This window comes from Psittacula echo (assembly GCF_963264785.1).
Source record: "Psittacula echo genome assembly, chromosome: 3".
In the NCBI taxonomy this organism is placed as follows: Eukaryota; Metazoa; Chordata; class Aves; order Psittaciformes; family Psittacidae; genus Psittacula; species Psittacula echo.
Genome location: NC_137736.1, coordinates 111,189,078 through 111,211,500, shown reverse-complemented (window position 1 = coordinate 111,211,500; position 22,423 = coordinate 111,189,078). Strand labels below are relative to the sequence as shown.

At 39.4% G+C, this 22,423-nt stretch overlaps 1 protein-coding gene across 1 annotated transcript in view; it reads left to right on the top strand.

Moving 5' to 3' along the window:
• DDX10 (DEAD-box helicase 10) overlaps window positions 1-22,423 on the top strand; it is a gene marked incomplete at its 5' end in the record, with an annotated part of 179,004 nt that overhangs the window by 95,351 nt on the left and 61,230 nt on the right. The window contains 2 exons of the mRNA XM_080614445.1: window positions 13,039-13,152; window positions 15,350-15,511. Coding sequence (XP_080470571.1) covers window positions 13,039-13,152; window positions 15,350-15,511 — 276 coding nt within the window. The remainder of the gene's footprint in view (window positions 1-13,038; window positions 13,153-15,349; window positions 15,512-22,423) is intronic.

The window sequence follows — 22,423 nt, the reverse complement described above, 5'->3', positions numbered from 1 at the left end:
GCTTTTCTTGAGGTTGGGAATGGACCTGTGCTAGTGAAGGGCAGAAGTGGGAGTCTTTGAAGGAGTGGCACTCGGGAACTGCAAGACCACTTCTGACATCATTTTTAGTATTGAATACATGGAGAAAGAAGTCAAAATACTCAACCTTTTTTGAAGAAGAAAAATAATAGTCATGAATTTTTTATTTTTTTTTCTGTTGTGGCTTCTCTGTCTTCCTTTGGTTGTGAAGAAATTCTGTCTTTCCCACTTATTCTTGATTGACATTTGGTTGGAAGAAACTGTCTACGTTCTTCTTGGATCTGCTGCCAGCACTGATCAACTTAGTTGACCCCTTCCTTTTTTCTGCTCTTCTGTGGTGTATTTTCCTTATCTTTGCTGTGCCTTTACTCCAGCTATGTCTACCATGCTGAGCTGTTTGTTTGGCATCTGGGATTGTGTAGCAGGCACTGGTGCAGTTCTGAGATGGGCTGTGCACTCCCTATTTGGGAGCTAAACTCAAATAAACTCCCAAATAGGGAAGTACACAGCTAACTCAAGCCTCAGAGACTGCCAGCTAGTATTACCTCTTCTTTCTCTTTTAAATGCACTCGGTAGTGCCATACCCAGGTGAAGGGCAGGCGAATGCTTTGACTTTTGTTGGCTCATGTGCATTGAGAGAAATGTGTTTAGATGCCTCTGAAAGGGAAGGAGTATGTGCCATCTATGTCAATCTAAAGGTGAAATAAAACTCTTCAGAAAATAACGATGGCTATCACACTAATCTACTGCTGAAAAGCTTATACTGTTCAAATGTGCAAAAATCAATTAAAAAATAATAAATATGCAGTCTTTGCTAGTTGTGGTCGTAGCCTGTGAAGGATCTTATTGTGGTGTGGTGATTAAATGGGCATAGTGTTTGGTATTAGTATATGCAAAAGGAGGAAGAGAGATGAGATAAATGTATTTATAGAATCATAGAATAGTTTGGGTTGGAAAGGACCTTAAGATCATCTAGTTACAATTCCCCTGCCATGGGCAGAAACACCTCACATTAATCCATGTCGCCCAAGGCTCTGTCCAGCCCACCCTTGAACACCGCCAGGGATGGAGCATTCACAACTTCCTTGGGCAACCCATTCCAATGCCTCACCACCCTTACAGTAAAGAACTTCTTCCTTATATCAATCTAAACTTCCCCTGTTTAAGTTTTAACCCATTACTCCTTGTCCTGTCACTACAGTCGCTTATGAACAGTCCCTCCCCAGCATCCTTGTAGGCCCCCTTCAGATACTGGAAGGCTGCTCTGAGGTCTCCACGCAGCCTTCTCTTCTCCAGGCTGAACATCCCCAACTTTCTCAGCCTGTCTTCATATGGGAGATGCTCCAGTCCCCTGATCATCCTTTTTGCAAAGTGACTTTTTTGTTACTTTCTGATGGCAGATCAGGAGAATGTAGTGAATAAAACATTTTAAGAAGCTTCAGCTTTGGCTGCTATGGTGTTCCTGGGATGGCATGTGGTGGCTTTTGAGGGAGAAAGGGAATGTCACACTGCTCACGGATAGTAAAATATATTCAACTTAAAGGTTAAGCAGCATGAAAGTGTGATCTTCTCATCTCACTTTTTGACCTAAGATTCCTCTGCAGAGTATTTTTAAATCATAATTTTAATGATGTTATGGCTGTCCTGGGTTCAGCAGCAGCAGTCAGTTTTTCTCCTTCTTAGTAGCTGGTGCAGTGCTGTGGTTTTGACTTTTGGTCTGGGAATAATACTGATAAAGCCGATGTTTTCAGTTGCTGGTCAGAATGTTTACCTGACCAAGGACTTTGTGAGTCTCATGCTCTGCCAGGGAGGAGGAGAAGCCAGGAGGAAGCAGGGACAGGACACCTGACCCAAACTAGCCAAAGAGGTATTCCATACCACAGCACGTCATGCCCAGGGATGTAACTGGGAGCTACCCGGAAGGGCACGTCCTCTTCTCTGTCAGGCTCATTTCCAGCAGGTGGTATCGTATTCTCTTCCCTTGTTATTTCTCTTATCATTATTATTATTGGTGGTAGCAGTAGTGATTTGTGTTATACCTTAGTTACTGGACTGTTTTTTTCTATCTTAACTCGTGGGAGTTACATTCTTTCGATTCTCCTCCCCATCCCTGTGGGCGGGGGGGAAGTAGAAACTGCGTGGCTGACTTGCCGACTGGCTTAAACCATGACAATGGCATTTATTTAAGCCTTGGCTGACTTAGTGATTATAGAATCACAGAATCATAGAATAGTTAGGGTTAGAAAGGACCTTAAGATCATCTAGTTCCAACCCCATGCCATGGGCAGGGACACCCCACACTAAACCATGTCACCCAAGGCCTCATCCAACCTGGCCTTGAACACTGCCAAGGATGGAGCATTCACAACCTCCCTGGGCAACCCATTCCAGTGCCTCACCACCCTCTTTGTCGTGGTGTTTTGTTTTTCCCTTCTTAGAATAACTGTCTTAACTAGAAAATACAGGTGCATTAAAAAAAAAAGTTTGTTCTTTAACAAATTTTTCAGTTCATTAAATGTCAGCTCAGCATTGCCTTCTTGCTCTACCATTCAGTGGTCAGATTGCTCTGAATATTTCAAATTAACTGCCTTGCACTAAGTAAGTGCAGCTTGGGAGAGAAGGAGTGATTCTGGTTCTTCTGGAGACTGAAAACCTGCATTCAGAATGAAACCTAGTTTCACAATGTAGCATGTTCTCAGCACACCTGAAGGGCTTAAGGGTTCTTTTAATCCAAAACAAGATAGTGTCCCCTATCCCACTTGTCTCTCCTCACCCTCACTTAGAGTGAGTGCCTTGTTGGGTGTTGAGTATTAGGTGATGAATAGGTGGGATCTTCCACCTTCTGTAAATTGAGAAAAGGTCATTGTTGGAGATCTGTAGTAGAACAAAAGGTGCAAAGCAGGTGCAGGTTTTTCTGGCTCCTCACCTTCACGTTAGTGTGTTGTGGAGTTTGGGTTGGGATTGGTTTGGTTGGTTGATTGTGGTGGTTGTGTTTTGTTGTTGTTTTGGGGTTTTCTGTTGGAAGTGACAGACGAAAGATAGTTATGTTTGAAGTAATCTGTAATTTGGTTCAATATCAAAGACTTTCAAGATCTTATTTTGAATTTGCCGTATTTTACTGGAAATAACATCTTCATGATGGCGTTTTCTTGCTCACAAAAATTGGAAGCACTGCTATATCGAGGAAGAATAGCAGTCAACAAAATCATAGGGTTTGCTTGTTAATTGATGTCATACAAGGAGCACTTGTTCCTTTACTAAAGTGTAATCCTCATTTTAGGATAACTGCAAGCAGTTCATCTACTTCTCTTTGCTGTAGAAGTGCTGGAGAATTTGGTGGTTACTGTGTGTTTCTGTTGGATTTTACCAGAGGAACATTTTGTTGCAATGATGCATACCTGTAATGACAGAGGTGGAATGAGAACATCTTATGTCTTGATCCAACACCGCAATTACCTAGTGGTATTAATCATTACTGTATTCTTGTATATTTTCAGTCTGAGGCAGTCTTGTTATTAGGATATCATGGTTTGTATTTGTTCCTTTTGATACATATTTTTCTGCCAACATTAACCCCAAGAATAAGCAACAACTATGTTAATGTTTGGTTTTGAATTACAGTCTTCTGGAATGTCTTTATCTTCATTAATTCAGGCATAGTCAGTTATAACTTAATATACTTTTTGCCTAGAAATATGTAAAGTAGTACACAATTCTCTGTTACACCTTCCTTTTAAATAAACTGCATGAGAAGTTGTAGTCTTGTGTTGCTAAAGATCTAATGCTTCAGAAAGGGTTGTCATTGCTGCTTATGCTTACAGGTAATGGAGATTTTCAGGCTAATGCGGTAGTTGTATTGGAAAGTTAAAAAGTGTATTAAATAGAGACAGCTTTCAGAGTGAGATATTATCTAATTACTATAACACATTTCTTAAATAGTAGTTTTGTTCATATTGCGTCTTGCAGTGATAAACTTAGATATTATTTCTTCTATGATGTACTTAAAGATTTGTAGAATAAGATATATTATTTTGCAGATCAGTGACAACAGTTTTGGCATTTGCAGATTTACTAGAGTTGTGTGTAGAATGACATAATTTATAGTACTGAAATCAAACATTTGTTTTGTGGGTTAGGGAGCTTGACTCTTCACTAAAGTATTCTTTAAAATCTTCCTGTTTTGTGGAGGAGTCAGAGATATATATTAAAAAAAACCCAACAACAAACAGAAAACCAAAACCAAAACCCCAAACAAAACAAAACAAAACAAAACAAAACAAAACAAAAAAAAAAAAAAAAAAGAAAGCAGAGGGAGAGGGAAAGATAGAGAGAAAAAAGCATGAAAAATTGGTTGTGCAATGCTGCTTATTTGTGGTTCCTTCTGGTATTGTGGGATTTTAAATCAGGGTAATATATTAACATTCTTTTTTTCAATATAGAAAATGAGAGCAGTGAACATTTTCTCAGGGATGAAAGGACACAGATGCCCGTTTTTTATTATTTTCATGATTTGGTTTAAATTTGTAGATGATAAATGCTGCTGTGAGGATAAAGATGTATTTCAGAAAGCATTTCAGGAATGCGTACCCATGATTTCTGAATTCTGTTAATTTCTATTTGTGGTTCTACAAAAGGGGCCTATAAGAAAGATAGGGAAACACTTTTTAGCAGGGCCTGTTGCAATAGGATGAGGAGTAATGATTTAAGCTAAAAGAGGGGAGATTCAGGCGTGGTATGAAGAAAAAATTCTTTACAATGAGGGTGATGAAATACTGGCACAGGTTGCTCAGAGAGGTGGTGGATGTGCCATCCCTGGAGACATTCAAGGCCAGGCTGGATGTGGTTCTGGGGAACCTGAGCTAGTTAAAGATGTCCCTGCTCATTGCAGGGGGGTTGGACTAGATGACCTTTGAAGGTCCCTTCCAGCCCAAACAGTTCTATGATTGTATGAATCTAAGTTCATAGTTGGAAGTGCAGAGCTACTGATGAAACCCCTAATACCCTGCAAAGATAGTTCGTGTTGAAAATGCTGGTGTCTTTGCCACTGTTTAGATGGTAAGGTGTTTTAGCAGTATTCTACAGATATACTGCTGTGTGGTGTCAGTTAGAAACAGGAGTAAGATTTATCACTGAAGAACCATTTAATAAAGATTTCTGTAAGCTTAGTTCTTGTCTGTGGTTGGAGAGAAATACTGGGCATGGAGCCATTTACTGGTACCTCTTTCTCCTTTTTTCTGCTATCGTAGTCTATATACAAATAAAAAATAATCTCCTTAATAAATACCTTCATTAAATGCAAAGAGTTGTAGGAAATACCCATCTAAACATAGAACCAAGCTTATACATGTAAATATACTGCACAAAATTCCAGTTGTTTTAGCAAGTTGTAACTTAGCAAGTTTGTAAACCTTTTTCATTTTGTGTTAAAGGCTGAGATTTTAATCTTAAGCTTAGTTCTCTTCAGTTTGCATGGCTTAATTTAATTTATGTTATAGAAAATATGAGTGTATTGTTTGCGGAGACATCGTCTCTAACGAAACAAAAATCTCTAAAATTCAGATGTAATCTTTTGTCGCAACAGTAATTAAAAACAAAGGCAAGCATCATCTATGCATGTCGTTGCCATAGTACAGTTCTGTCTTTGCTATGGTTTCTTTTATCTGTTGCTGTTTCTGTAATATAAAGGGCAATTTAAATGGGAATGATAATGCAGTGAACTACTGGTCTTGTGTTCTTTGTCCGTAATGTGGCTATCAATATTGGATAGTAGTATTAGACGCTTTCCTTATTTCCTTTTTTTTTTTTGTTGCTGTGACTTGGAAAGGATTCATATCTGTGCTGTTCTGTATGCCAAGTGCTTTTTTCTTTTGAATACCAACCTGGAATTATCCTTATCGTCATAACCATTACTGTAAAAGCTGTGTTCAGTTCTCTTAGAATACATCACCACAGCAAAATCAGCCTCGCTTGTATTACGTTAAAAGAAACTCAACACATGTTAAGTTCGACGCTGTCCCACATGACATCCTTGTCTCTAAATTAGGGAGATATCAATTTGATAGACGGACCACACAGTGGATAAAGAACTGGCTGGATGGCCGCATGCAAAGAGTTGTGGTCAATGGCTCAACATCCAGCTGGGGACCAGTAACGAGTGGTGTCCCTTAGGGATCGGTGTTGGGACCGGTCTTGTTCAACATCTTTGTCAGTGACATGGACAGTGGGATTGAGTGCGCTCTCAGCAAGTTTGCCGATGACACCAAGCTGTGTGGTTCGGTTGATATGCCGGAGGGAAGGGATGCCATCCAGAGGGACCTCGACACACTTGTGAGGTGGGCTGAGAAAACATTATGAAGTTTAACCATGCCAAGTGCAAGGTCCTACACCTGGGTCGGAGCAATCCCAGGCACAGCTACAGGTTGGGCAGAGAAGAGATTCAGAGCAGCCCTGCAGAGAAGGACTTGGGGGTGTTGGTCAATGAGAAACTTAACATGAGCCGGCTTCAGTGTGCATTCGCAGCCCAGAAAGCCAACTGTATCCTGGGCTGCATCAAGAGGAGCATGACTAGCGGGTTGAAGGAGGTGATCCTGCCCCTTTACTCTGCTCTCGTGAGACCTCACTTGGAGTATTGTGTGCAGTTCTGGTGTCCTCAACATAAAAAGGACATGGAACTGTTGGAACAAGTCCAGAGGAGGGCCACGAGGATGATCAGGGGACTGGAGCACCTCCCGTATGAAGACAGGCTGAGAAAGTTGGGGCTGTTCAGCCTGGAGAAGAGAAGGCTGCGTGGAGACCTTATAGCAGCCTTCCAGTATCTGAAGGGGTTTAGTGTGAGGTGTCCCTGCCCATGGCAGAGGAGTTGGAACTAGATAATCTTAAGGTCCTTTCCAACCCTAACTATTCTATGATTCTGTGTTAACAAATAAACTTAGTTTTCTGGGAAGGGCTGGGGGAGTTATGTTGTGGAAGTGGAAGGATGGTTTAAGGAACTTTTCTGCTTCTTAGTGACTTTGGCTTGTTCTGGTGTTCATGACAGCAGAAAGCAGCTGGTGGCTTTTGAGCAGTCAGCAGAAATCAGGAAGGACTGAAATAGCTGTCATTGCGGAGAAGTGGGCTTGAAATTAAGGCAGAGACCATGTAGCTACTACAGATCATGAAGGAAACCAGCATCTATACATCTCCTTGTGGTTATGCTGCATCCTAGGATTTCTGCTTCTCTGGTCCTTTAAGCTCAACAGGAAGGCAGATGAGTGGTTGAATCAAATTGTATTACTAAGAAGAAGCTTTTTGGTGTTCAGAGTCTTGTAGGTACTTGAAGTAATACGGACTTCAAAGTCTGGTTTTTTGCTTCTCCTGATTTTTTGCTTCTTATGTTTTATGATTATGTGTAAGGTGTGAAGTCTGTATCTCACTTCTGCTTCTATTGTTAGATATCTGTCAGGAGGAGTGAAAATTTCTCTTAACCTTTTCTTTGTTGTAGGTAATCAAAGCATTGTATTTTGAGTTTGGGAAGTTTATGGGGTTGAGAGGTAATGCTTGATGGTTAGGCTGCTTTAGGCCAGTGGTTGGAGGATATTCAATCTTCTGAAGGTTTTGTAGTACCTGTCAGATAAAATCCATGTCTGTAAGCTCTCTGGAGCATGAAGAAGATGGCTCTTCTCTTTGTCTAAAGTTTGGTAGCTTCAAATCTGGCAAGCCTGTGTCTTATTCTGTGGGGAATTAGTTCTAAGTCTGAACTCAATAGCTTGACATGGGGATTGCCATGCTTGGTGATAATAAAAAATGTGGTAATACTTGCTGCTGTTGTGGGCAGTTTCTTGAAGAAATACAAAACAAGTGTGTGAAATTGAGTACCACATCGATTTTTGTTTCTCAGAGGCGGTTGCGTTGAATTCTGGGTAAAGTAATGTAATAATGTTGGGAGAGATGGGAAAATATTTCAGGTACAGCACCATTCTTCCTGGGAATTGTAAAGTATAAGCAGAGGGGAGAAAAAAAGCCCACAAATACCCTAGAAAAGCAGTAATGCTTGTTATAGCTAACATGAGTGGAAAATTGTTAACTTTTTCTACTGATATTTTACCCTGCCACAGTAATGTCCTTTTGTTAGACAGCTTCTGTAGTGAATGTACTGTGCTGGCTTTTGCAGGCTTGTTGAGTGGAAGTTAAAAAGGAAGTTGCAGTTAGAAATAAAGAAACTTTGCATTTGATGATTTGTAACACTCCAAAGGTCAAAGCAAATGTGATTGTCTTGGTTACTCTAAGATACTGTAAGTGCTTAGATACTGAGTTACTGAGGATTGCACACTCAGTTCGAAACTATTGACTTGAAAAACTGTATTAATGAGAAAAATTATTCCATATTAGAATTGCAAAACTTTCTGACATTTGTGTTCCTGATGCCCTGTCTTTTCAGAAAATAAAAATTAATTGAAAAATAGTCTTTGATCTTTTAAGCAAGAAAACAAAAGCTTGCTCCTTGAGAAAAATGGAAAAGAACTTGCGTATTAACTGTATTGTTTCTGATTATATATCAAAATGTTTGAATTTTCTGTGCTTCTAAGAGCTAGGTTTTATTCTAACTCATTAAATAATCCAGCAAGCCATCTGGCATGTACACGTGTGAAAGGAAGAAGAAATTTAGGCTTTTGATTAGTAACAATAGAAAATCCCCCAAGCCTGCAGCTGAGCCTACATTTTATAGAATTTTTATAAACTTGTGTGACTCAGCTTCTAGTACTTAACTGTTACATCTAATACTTAACTGTTACATACCATTCTAAGTAGGTTGATTATCACTCCGGTCTTGTTTGATCAGTTTATTGCCATTTCTTCATAGAAGAAAAGGTAAGCTTGAGGGCCAGTTTTATTGGGCATGTGGCAAAATGTACATGCTGGTGAGCAGCAGGTACCCTCTTCTCATTGAGAAGGAGGCATGCGTGTGTGCAGTGGCTGGTGCTTTATCTTGTGTAAATTCAGCTGCAGAATCCCTGTGATATCTCACAGCAACATGAAAACCTGTGCCCAGTCCATGCATGCACAGTCTGTGTGTGTTGAGGGCTTATTTGATGGTATAATTAAGTTTTAGAAATGGATTTGCTTGGGTACATATTAGTTGAGCAGGTTTTGATACAGTGTTTTCTGACTGACAGTCAGCGTAGGGAGCTGCTATGCCCTCTCAGCTCACTTTAAAACATCCAGACGCATGGCTTGCTCTGGCACTGGGGGCAAGGTCTGGTTATCAGCAGAAACCCTTCATCTGTTCCTGTCTGCTGATGTGACAGTGCTTCTGCCTGCAAAGCCTGTGACCTCAGATTTCAGCTGTTTACTGAGCAGTTAAGGAGAAGTCATTGCTCCTGCCGCAGTTGTGTGCTTTGCAGCACTTGAGGTTAACAGTTGGAGACCTTTTGGCAGCCTCCAGCAGCTGGCGGTGTCTGCAGGTTTGGTGAACTCATTGTGAAGAGGTGAAGCCACAGAGAATGTGGGTTAAATGCCAGCCTGCTGCTTTTAAGTTATAGTATCTTCTAGTAAAAGAGATTAAAATGGGAAATGAATAAGCAGAATGGCTTGAAAACGTAGGAAACCGGTATTGACTCTGAAGATTATGAAAGCCTGAGGTCTGCTATCCAGTGGTATTAAGCTTCTTACAGTGGATGAATCAGATTCCTGCTTGATGGGAATTTGATGTTTCAATGTACCTGTTCAAATGTGTGAGCAAAGCAAAGACAGGCAATGGCATTAGAAATTTGAGTGAGGGATTTGGGTATTTGAGTAAGGAGCCGCAAGGGTAGTGTGGGTGGGTGAGGAGGCTGTGAGCTGAGATGGATGAAAACACCATATCCTGTGTCAAGACTGCAGCCAGTTGGAGGACCTCCTGGCTCAGATTATGTTAAAGATAGAGCAGTAGCCACTGGGGCAGGAGATACGAAGAAAGGTTCTTGAGATGTGGGGAGTAGATGCTCTAAAAGATGCTACTAGAGGCATATGGAGGGAGAGACTCGGGTGACAGGAGAGATTTTAGGACTATATAGTGACTCCAGAACAATGTAAGAGAGATCCCCAGGAGAGGACCAAAGCATTTTTGGGACCCCATGGTAGCTCCAGGACTATTTACAGTCTATGGCTCACCTGCCTGACTTTTCTTATGGACCAGGTAGCCTACCCCCTGGGACGTGGAGGCCATGTCAGGAACCACCCCACTAACCCCCCCAACTTCCCTGGTGGGCTGCACCACTTCTTCTGCTGAACAGTGAAGTCATGTGGGCACAATTTTGCAACTTGCATTTGTGATGAAAATGTTTTGCTGTCTGAGCCCTTTTGGTCTTAAACTGTGACCATCAGTCAGGAGACAGTGTCTGAAGCTGAGGAACCTTGATAGCTATCGCCTTTGGATAGTGTTAAGTTTAGTAAAGCAGTGAAAATGTCCTAATAAAAACCACTTTAATTATCTATGGTGTGTGTAGAGTTTATACTGATGCTCTTCCCTGTATGAGTTTTGAAATTATGATTTCATGCCTTGCCTTAATGCTGCATATTGTAAATCTGCCAAATTCACACATTGATTTTATACTATACTTTTTAGGTTTGTAGTGAGAGAATTTAGCCTCCCATTTTTTTCTTCCCGTCTTGTTCCTCCTTTTGCTTGGAAATTTTGTCCTATCCCATTTTTTTCCATGCTACTTCGCAGTATCAAAATACTTCTGCTTCTCAAAATCACACAGGGGAGGGAGGGGGGGAAAAGGTACAACTGGAAACGTTGCCCATGTATGCATAGAGAGACAGCACATTGGATATTTGTGTTCTTTAGTCAGGAAAACTTGTTTTAAACCAAGAAATACAGAAAACTGAGATTCACATTTAAATATCATTTTAAAAAATATAAATGTACCAATTTGAAGCTTTCAGTCACTTTTTTTTTTTTTTTTCTGCATTACCATATTATGCTGGTACCAGTAATGCAGGCAGTGCAGAAATCATGGAATCATAAAATAGTTAGGGTTGGAAAGGACCTTAAGATCATTATAAAAAACAGACAGAAAACCACCCAAATCCAAAAGCAAGGCAAAGCAAAAAAAACCCCACCCAAATCCCCCAAAACAATCAAAAGCACCTGGTGAAAGGAAATGTTGTTTAAGTATTATCCTACTACCCTTGAAGTACAGCTCTCTTTAAATTCTCCTGGACAATTCCCGTTGTTCTACTAAATAGCCTTTATTTCGAGGTAAAGGTTTTGTGCTTATGCAGACTCTCAAACAATATATTTGTAGGATAAGCACCAGGACTGAGGGAATAGCAGAGCTTTCTGAGCTGTTAAAGGTGTGCCTAAGCAGTAGTAGGTGCACAGTGCGACAAAAATCATATGGCAATACTGAGGACATAAGTGCTGCTACGGTTACTATTTCCTATAATAGATATGGTCATTACTTGATAACAGCGCAGTAGCTGTCACAAGCCATTTTTCCTGTTAGGAAGGCTGTAATTTTTCTCTTTTATAGTTCATATTTCAGTGCATTAGTGTGCTGACCATAATGACAGTGCCTCTCTGAATTAATTTTTTTGCCTCCTTTTATAGTGGATTTGGTATAGAACATGAAACTGATGAAAATTACCAAAATAAAAAGTGATGAAAAGCTCATTTTTTTTTATTTTTTCTTATTTTTTTCCTCTGATTGCTTTGGCCACTTGCTATTATTTATCAGAAGTTTAGGCAGTTTAGTGACTGTTCTTCAGGCACTTCTTCCTGAGTAGTGGAGCTTTGCAGTCTTTGCAGGATGATGAATGATTTGTGGGTCTTCTGCTATGGAGTCGCCATGTATTCCAGCACAATACTTTCTGCAGTAGTAGTTATGGCTTCAAATGTCTTTTGTCTGTGCTGCGTCCTGTTAGATGCCTGAACACATATGATATGGCCTTTGTTCTTGCAAGGAAAGCTCTCAGAAGAAAAGCTGGAGGTTGTTACTCTCTATGCTCATTGGTTCCATGATGTTGCCACCAGATGGGTGGCTCTGCGAAACCTATGCAGGCTAGCTGTAGATGTGATGATTTGTTTTCCACTGTATTTTACAGAATTTACTAAAATGGTCTTTCCAGAATCGCAGTCCACCTCCAGAATGTGAAAATAGCCTGGATAAATCCTCAGTCTTTGTCAAAAATAAAAGTTACCTCCTCACCTCTTCTTTCTAACAGCAATATTGAACACACAAATAATAAATGTAACTTCAGTGTCAGTATGTTTTATACAGGGATGCTGTTTTGCTGATAATACTTGCTCTCTCTGGTCAGTGCTGCTTTCTCAGGGGTAGCCAAGAAAGAACCACCTGAATCTGTTGGAAGCAATGTTAATGTCTGGATTCACAATCTTTGCTGACTCATTTGTTAGTTTCCGTATAGTGTCATCACCACTTTGTTTCACTACAGCTTTTTTCCTATGATGCTTATAGCTTTTGTGATTCTAAATGTTATTTAATGCTAAGTTTGGTAAACATCAAGAACTGATGTTCTATACCCTGATGGGACTGCAAGGAACAAAAATTATGAAATAGGAAGGTTCTTGCATGGCCATTTGTGCCTTTCATTGACACAGAAGTGACTCCAACTGGTGTGCTGTGGTGCCTGGGGACAATTTGATGACTGTTGAGGTGAAAGTAGTATTTGATCAGTTGTAGCTAATGGCTCCAGTCAGTTCTACTGGATTTCTTGTCTGATAAGGCTTGCTAACAGCGTAAGCTGGTGAATGTAGTGTCTTTGTCCCAAAAAGGTTAGTGAGAAATGAATGAGTCAGGTGTCCTGCTGCTGGCAGGATTTAAATTATGCTGAATTTTCATTAGAGTAAATGAGTTCTACATGATACAGCGTGATTAAAACACTTTTATAAAAAGTCTGTGAGCTAATTTTTAACTCGAAATTACTCTTACTCATGTGTTTTAGGAATTACATTCTAATATAGCTAATTGCTTTTGAGAAAGTTTGAAGCACGTACTCTGTGAATAGAAAAAAAAAATCTCATTTTCTTTTATACAGAATGTATCAAAATCAAAGATGAAGAAAAAAACTACTAAAACCCAAGAAGCCAAAAAAATCTTGAAGAAGAAATTTAAAGTCAACACAAAAATAGTCTTTACCGAAGATGGAGAGGTAAGATCAATTCAAAATAACTGTATTTTGGTGGGATATGGTGCTGCATATTGTAAATCTTCCAAATTTGTATTGAATTGTAGTTGAATTGAATTTGTAGTTTCTATAAAGACAAAAATAATTTTACTTTAGGTCCATATAAAAAAGATGCACTTTTCAAAAGTGTGTGGTTTCTTTAATTGGTTTAAGTTTTGCAAAACTGGTCAGCTTCCACTTAGAATGCAGTTTCATTGGGAAAAAGGAATGCTGAGCATTCACCTCTTTTCACCTTTGTGTGTATAAGATACTTGTATGAGAGCTGTTAGTAGATGTACAGAGCTCTGCCTCTTTTTTGCCCATTATCCTCAATTTTAGGAGAATGAAGAGCCTATTTTTTCATTAGAGAAATGTAAACCAGTTTTCCTGTAGCTCCCCTAAGTCAAAGTTTTGCCAAAGCTCCCCTAAGTCTTGAGTTACTGTATTGCAATTAAAAGAAGCCCCTGGTTTTCCTTCCAGCATTCAGTATTTCTAGATTAAAAAATTTGTTAGGAAAGCTAAGGAAGTACCACATTTTCACTTACTGGTGCTGACGTAGTGCATTGAAATTTGCCAATAATTTAATTGGATCTCTTAATAGCCTCTGGAAAAATGTATTTATTTTATACTGAAAGGAACTACAGTGGATGGTAGTCACTGTAAGGTTTCATTCTGGCGATAACCTCACTAGCAAGTCTCCATGCTCCATAAACTTTTCTAAGATTTGATTTCACTGCTTCAGATCTGTGTACGTTGTTTTTCCACTTCCAGCATTAGGAAAAAAATAGGTTTTTTTTTTAAACTCTAGATTAATTTCAGTAAGACATAAACTGAAAGAGAGGTCATCTTTGCAAGTAGGTAATTTGCTTTTGTGACCAAATAAACTAAAGCATTTTATCTTGCAGGTAAAGGTAGTATAGGCATGTAATTAATGATGTTAGACAAAATCTGCAGGGTTTTGGAGGTTGCCCCATTGACTGGGAATTATGTCTTCAGATATTTTTAGACATTCAAAAGCTGTTGCTTTTATGCAAATGTTTTATTTGTCTATGCAATGAAGCAGAAAGGAGTGAGGATGGAGGAAAAATAGCTAGCGCAAAGATTATAGTTAGAAAAGCAACACAATAGAGAAGGGGTGACTTAGTTAAGAAAACATAAAGTTTGCATCTATGGATGTTGTTCCTGCTTCTTTTCTGAGCTCTGTAAAACTGTGCTTTAAAGTTTTACTGTTCTAGTCCACACACTTCTCTTTGATAAAATAAAACTCCTTTAGGAAAAGCATCTTTCTGGAAAATACAAAAAAACCCACTCCATTTTACAAAAGGAAGTAGAAACAGTAGGTTGGCTTTATCAGTGTCCAGGTGAATAACATCCGACGTGCATTCGGGAGTCCTAAACATGTTTGATTTTGTAATTGTATCTGAAAGACATTCTGTATTTTCTGCCATATAGTTTCTTTTTAGCAGTTACTACTCTACTAGTCCATAAGCAAGAATGATTTTGCAGTGACTACCCCCAGATAATGTCTGCTCATACCATGAGGTATAAGCTATTAGGTCATAAGATAGGTGGGGATATTTTGTTGGTGAGTATGTAGTCTTTGTCTTTGCTCTAGAGCTTCAGATGTTTTAGGAAGGCGTATTCAGCATGTCATCTGCAAGGCAAACTTGAATCATCCTTGCTTCTCCCAGAATGTTAGCCTGCCGTCATGGTTTTTTGTGTACTGTGTGATGAAGGCTTGTTTCATTTTTATCTCAGTTAATGTTTGCAATATTGATTGTTTATGTAAAAACATACTGTTTAGATTTAGCAGTGTTTTGTTCCATATATTCTGGAGAGTCGTTTTTTTAAAGTAAGTATCATTTTTCTCCCAGAATGACTAGGAGGATTATAAATTACTTGTTCCATTAGGCAAAGAGAGAAAAATAAGGGAAAAAGTTCAAGTGAATCCATTAAACAGGAATAGGGTGTAATGGAGATATTTTTTTCAAATACTGATTTTTGACTGAATGTGATGTTAAATAATGTATCTGAGTTTGTATAGTGCAAAAGTATTGTTTCCTTTCCAAATGATCTTTTATAGTATAGAAAAATAAGGTATTGGAATATTTAGGGCATCAAAACTTGGATATGGAAAGAATGTTTCTAACCATTATTTTTCATGTTGACCTCTGTAATTCAGTTAGTGCAGCAGTGGCCACCTGTGCAAAAATCCAGTTTGACGCAAGCAGATGAGGAAGATGATGCCAGTGGTATCAACTTAGATAAAGCTAAAGAGATACTACGGGAAGAAGACAAATTTGACAAAGAAGAATATAGGAAGAAAGTAAAGGAAAAACATAGGGTAAGTTGATTTCTACTTCAGTTACTGAAGTGCAGAAATAGAGAATGTGATATGGATTGCTCAGTGAAGAAAAGCACTTAAATGTATTTGTGAAATGAGTACAAGTTCATTTAAATTTTCAGGACTACATTGCACTCAGGAAGACTGTTCTGACCTAAGTAGCTGGATAACACAAAGCCTTATGCAATACCAGTTGAGGGTAACATTGGAGCTTAATTTACATGTTTAAAAAATCTGCTGAGAGTTTAGTGGGAGCATAGTTTTTTTTAAACACTGTTCAGTGAAAGAGTATGTTTCACAAAAGTAAAGTGATGTTTGGCATATGTGCTCTAGCATGCTGAAGATGTTTAGGAGGAAGGGGAATTGAAAGAGTGTTACTGAAATGCCTTCAGACTACCACTTGCTCAACATTCAGTATTACATTTCAGGTAGGCAAAAGTGCTAACTTTTTGCATCAGTGTTACTGGGGCTATCGGAATGTATTTAATGAGTTATTGAAATACTGTCATATAACTTTGGCTGCAGTTTGAAAACTTCAGTATCTGCAGTCTGTCTTCTTTCTGTATTATTTTTCATGAATCAAAGCAGAGTTTTCTGCACTTGTCATGTACCAGTCAAAAGGAACACAGCCAAGTGTGTTTGAATATAAGGATCGCTGTTAGTCATTGTGACAAGGGCTTGTGTTTCTCTGGATAATGGATGTAAGTGAGATCCCAAGACTACATGTTATTAAAGGCCTGCTTTGTACTCAAAGCTGCTAATTTTCAAAGCATTAAAGGTGGTTTTTATTGCTCTGCTCTGCAAATGCTGACTTTATCCAGTTTGACTTTATCTACTGATTGCTAGTGATTAGTGCTAGATGTTTTAATGTCTATGAAGCTTTGTATTTGAGCAAAATAATTTGGAGGGGATTTGTGAAAGCTTCAGGTTACATTTAGGTGCTGGTGTATTCCAGCTGAAGTCAAAGCATACTTCACACATTTAATTTGAAAGTCTACTATAGTCCTGGTACAGTCATTTGGCACCTACAAAACAATCTCACCTTTCCTTTAGCAAAGTTTTGCATTTGAAAGTAGTTGCAAAGAAATGTTTTCTGTGCTACAGATGAAATTATAGACAATTTTACAGGAAGCATTGCTATCAGATTTCAAGGATGCAGCTTAATAAACTAAGAAGGAGAGACTGATTTCTGAGTTTCCAATCAATCTGCTAGTCACTGTCAAATTAATACACTTTGAGTGATGCTGTTGTACGTTTGACATCAGACTTCAATGATTAAATAAATACTTTGTTACTTGGTCTGTTAACAGTTTCCTCATTATAATGCTGAGGAGAACAAATGACATTATCAGATATTTGCCTGCACTAAAAAAAAAATAAACTGTGGAGCTACTGTAAAAAAAGAATTCCTCTTTTCAAAAGTGAAGCAGGCAAAATGAACGGGACTGGCTATGTCATCAGTATTGTGGGGGTTTTATTGTAAGTATGGAAAGTGTCAAGTTTCTCGTAATCTAACTCACTGCATGAGTGTTCTTCATGTTACAGCTAATTATTATTTTTGATGAAATGAAATGAAAGACATGAAGCGTAGTATGTCAAAAAGAAACATATTAAAGAAAAAAAAGACTTCTGTTTGAGGTACTGTGAAATGTGTGTCTAGCTTTTTAGGGCTGCCTTCCTGCATTCAGTCGCTGCATTCATGTTCAGATTTTTTTACTTGTGGCTTAACAACTGGAGGTGAAAAATAGTTCATATGGTAAATTCTCTGTACATGGTGAAGTATTCAGTTTCCTGACTGTAATTTAATTTTTGAGAGGGTATTACAAACAGTTTAGTAGCCTAATATTCAAACTTAAAGGAGATGAAACTTTAAAGGAAAGATGCGGCAAGAAGGTTATAGGTAGGAGTTCAGGATTTACTTTGGTAGAACATCATTTGCCTCCCCATCATCTCACTAAAATTGTGGTTAAATATGTTTCTCCGCCCTCACTTCAGAAGGCCTTCAAGTTTGAGATACCAATTCACTTTAGCTATTAATTAATACAGGCTGTATAAGGGAAGGCTGCCACACAGATTAAATCTATTTCTGTTACTCTACCTTATCATTAAGTCATCCTTTATGTCTGTGATTCTTGACAGTCAGCTGTTGCTGCTTAGGAAATGGCTATGATTGTAATAGTTGGGCAAATATGTCAAGTCTGGCCGGATGGCCGCACGCAAAGAGTTGTGGTCAATGGCTCGATGTCCAGCTGGAGACCAATAACGAGTGGTGTCCCTCAGGGATCGGTGTTGGGACCGGTCTTGTTCAACATCTTTGTCAGTGACATGGACAGTGGGATTGAGTGCGCCCTTAGCAAGTTTGCCAATGACACCAAGCTGTGTGGTTCGGTTGATACACTGGAGGGAAGGGATGCCATCCAGAGGGACCTCGACACGCTTGTGAGGTGGGCTGATGCCAACCTTATGAAGTTTAACCATGCCAAGTGCAAGGTCCTTCACCTGGGTCGGAGCAATCCCAGGCACAGCTACAGGTTGGGCAGAGAAGAGATTCAGAGCAGCCCTGCAGAGAAGGACTTGGGGGTGTTGGTTGCTGGAAAAAATGAACATGAGCCGGCTTCAGTGTGCATTCGCAGCCCAGAAAGCCAACTGTATCCTGGGCTGCATCAAAAGGAGCGTGACCAGCAGGTCGAAGGAGGTGATCCTGCCCCTTTACTCTGCTCTCGGGAGACCTCACTTGGCGTATTGTGTGCAGTTCTGGTGTCCTCAACGTAAAAAGGACATGGAACTGTTGGAACAAGTCCAGAGGAGGGCCACGAGGATGATCAGGGGAGTGGAGCACCTCCCGTATGGAGACAGGCTGAGAAAGTTGGGGCTGTTCAGCTTGGAAAAGAGAAGGCTGCGTGGAGACCTCAGAGCAGCCTTCCAGTATCTGAAGGGGGCCTACAAGGATGCTGGGGCAGGACTCTTCATCAGGGACTGTAATGACAGGACAAGGGGTAACGGGTTCAAACTTAAACAGGGGAAGTTTAGATTGGATCTAAGGAAGAAATTCTTTACTGAGAGGGTGGTGAGGCACTGGAATGGGTTGCCCAGGGAGGTTGTGAATGCTCCATCCTTGGCAGTGTTCAAGGCCAGGTTGGATGAGGTGTTGGGTGACATGGTTTAGTGTGAGGTGTCCCTGCCCATGGCAGGGGGGTTGGAACTGGATGATCTTAAGGTCCTTTCCAACCCTAACTATTCTATGATTCTATGATTTTAAGTCCTGGTCTTTTGTCTTATCCAAGCTGAGTCAAGCACTACCTCCTTTCGCTTGGGTTGTATTAAGCTGGTATAGTGATCAGAAGATCTACTGTTCCAGTGACCCATGAAGAAGCTACATTGTTATGTGGGGCAGCTATTAATTTTTTCCCCCTAACAGAAAATGTGTAATTAGTTAAATTCACACTGCAGGGAGGGAAGTTCTTTGGCATAATTTAGAAATCCTAGATAAGTGTCACGGTTAATTTTAGCCATTTCAGCCACTGCTTTCTTGCTAATATTTTTTTGGAATTTATTGCATTATCAGAGGGAAGAGTTGTCAGTCCTTCATTAACAAAAGACTGCTAGGCAAAAATTCGAACTGTCTTACAGTAAAAAGGAACCGTGTGGCCACTTTCACAGCGGCTTCTCAATAATGTTTAAAAATTCTCCCACCTCATAAGGTTTCCATTCCTAAAGATAACATTAATCACTCAGCAGCAGATACTTAGTTGATTTTGAACCTTTGGCTGGCATCTCAGTGATCTGAAGGAAGAACAGCTGCCCAAGTCCATGTATCATAACTGTACTGCAGAAACCTGATCAGGTGTCTGATTGTTATCTGAATTTGCTCTTAAAAGTTGGGTTTAGTGTGTAAGCCTGCCAGGCTGGTGGTGTAACTTATTTCTCAGCATCGTTTGGAAGGAGAGATTGAAACCTAAAAGAGATTAAAGTGTATTACCAACAAAGGATATGAAAGCAACAAAGAGGCTAGGAGACTTTCTTGAGTTATTTTCATAACTTCAGATTTTGTGCAAGTGTGGATGTCTTAGTGTCCCTTCTTGTGTCATTGTAAGAGGAGCTTTTGATAGTCACGTACTTTGATCCCATCTTACACATCCCCTCACTGGCACTCAGCAATCCCTTTTATACAAAGTCTTAAATCCATCCCTTGTGACTGTCATTGCTTCTTTTAAAATCCTCCATACTTCACTCTCGGCTAAAATACATTATGGCTTAGCACGAACTCTTGTCGTCTGACCTTTCCTTTCTGCAATAGTGCTAATTATTTCATTCCCATCTTTGTTCTAATTTCGTTCCCACAAGCAGACTGCTGTAGATTTTTGTCCATTTGACATCTTTTCTAACAGCATATGTGACAACTCCCTGCTTCTTGGGTTTCCACCTTGATTACTGAATTCTCCTACAAGAATTCTAGCTTTTTGAAAAAAATGTGGTTAAATTTTTCATGTCTGCTCTTGCTTCAGGTTTGTTCAAGATCTTTGCTTAACTTCTACATTAGTCTAACTTTCTTCTCTTCCTTCACTTTCAGCAAGTTCCAAATGTGACTGTATCTTTATTTGTATTTCCTCCTCTAAATTCCTTTTCTTCCTACTACAGCTGATACTGCTGGTTTATATATTTGGCAGTTTTAATTTCTTTCTTTAGATCAATTGTTGATACTTGCTGAATCTATTAAAGCTATTATATAGGTAGAAGATCATTAGAGACAAATGCATTTTCGTTCTCTATAACCAAATGTAGCAGTCTACTACATGGTTAGGTGCATCAGTAATCAAAAAGTCCTCTGAAGCTGAATGTATGCTAATAACTGAAGTCTCTACATTGACTTTAAAATTGTAACTTAGAATAACCAAATAATTTACACCCAATGCTATGAGAGCATATGTTGTTTCTTCCAGGTTTTTATGTCTTGCCCATGGATTCAGATTTTGATTTACATTGAGAGTCAATGTAGAAAAAGCAGTGGTTTTATAAAGCTTGTTATTTTCTAGGTCATCTTCCATTAAGAATCCCTCTCATACATTTTTTTCAGTGTAATCTTGAAGATTAAAGGTTTTTCTTTGGGAAGAAGGACTTCCTAAAATCAAAACTAGCACAAAATAGCTTTTTTACTTGGTGATTATGGCCAACAGATATCAGGGTGATTGAAGTCCCCTGTGAGGACAAGGGCTTGTGAGCATGAGGCTGCTCCTATCTGCTTATGGGGGGGTTCATTCACACAGTCCTCCAGATCAGGTGGCCTGTAGCAGACTCCCACAGTGATCTCCCTCATCGCAGTTTTCCCTTTGACCCTAACCCACGTTCATGAAGTGCTTGGATTAGATGTGTGTTGCAGTGCCTTAGGGCTTGTGGAAACTTGCAAAGCAACTAGACTATAATTAGGTTTCCTTCGTGAGTCTCACAGTTTATTATCCTCTCCTTCCTCTGCAAATGGGGAATATTTGAAAATCAGGTGGATAAAAATAAATAAAATCTGAGGCATAATTGTGATATAATTAATGCTTATCGAAGTTTTGGAGGCAAGGTAAATTTTAGCAGTTGAGCACGAGGGAAAGGGCAGTAACACTGATCAAGATGATGTGAAAAGAATTCTGCATTAATGGATATTTAATGACAGCCCAGCAAGAGGTATAGATTTGAGCTCTTTTGAAATGTGTAAAATGTTATAAGCGACAATAAAGGGAGAAGTGAATAAAGTATTCAGAACATGTTTTCACACTCCATTTTTCAGGTTTTCAATTGAAAATGCACTGTTGTTAGAAGAAAAATAGTGGCAGAGAGGGATTCATCTTGCATCTTAATAACCTCTCTTTCCATATTACTAACCCAAACTCAGAAAAATGCCCATTGGTGCTGAAGGAAAAGTAAATAGGAGCCTTATTTCTTAGCTCCCTTTCCAGCAAGTAAGATACGCTGTGAAGTTGGCACAATCAATGTAAGAAGATGGCTACAAGTACTTTCTCTAAAAAAAAGTATTTTATTTGGGTGTATTAGTACCAAGTACACATAGGTACACAAACTGAGCCTGTTTTCAAGGGCCTGTACTGCAAGATGCAGTAGTTACCTGTCTCCTTGGAAGGCGTTTAAACAACTGCGTTTAAGCTCTGAGAGGAAACTGAGGACATTTTGTGTCCCTTCTGCAGCTGAAATGGTGCTGATATGTGACACGTGAAGTTCAGAGTTATGTGGTCTCTTAGTTTTGCTTATGCTGTTATTAATTCAGTAGAAAATACAGAACCATTTTAGAAACAGTGTTGAAACTGAGTACCTCTGTTTGGTTTGTCTCCGGTTCCCTAATTTGATAGTAGGAGAGTGGATAGTTTTAATGAGGAGGATACACTGTAGTATTTCACCCTTTGTATACTTGCTCTCCCAAATGTTATTACTTAATTATATATTTCCAAGGCTAAAAGAGGAAATTCTTCATACCAGACTTTGTGGAAAGACTTTTATAAAATAAGCAACTTGCAGTTTCAGGAAGAGCATACTTACCTCCGTGAATTTATTCAGTAACTTTCTGATTAAAATTCATTCTTGAAAGTGGAAGATTGCAGGCTGGTAGAGGAAGCCAAATCCCTTGGATTACAACTCTGGAGGTTTCTTCTGCAGGTCTGTTAGATAGACGCTGCTGCTGCTGTTCCAGGTTACAGATCCAGCCCTAGCAAGGCTGCGCACGTATTGCACAGATGCATACACAATACACACATAGGTAGCACAGAGACTAGAGAGGCAGAAAAGATAAACGCAGGCAGCACTCACATAAGCATGAACAGTACGGGCAGCACAAGCTTATTCCTTCTTGTTGGCTGATTGGGGTTGACATCTGCTAGCAGAACTGTGAACACACTCATTGGAAACTTGCAGAGCAAG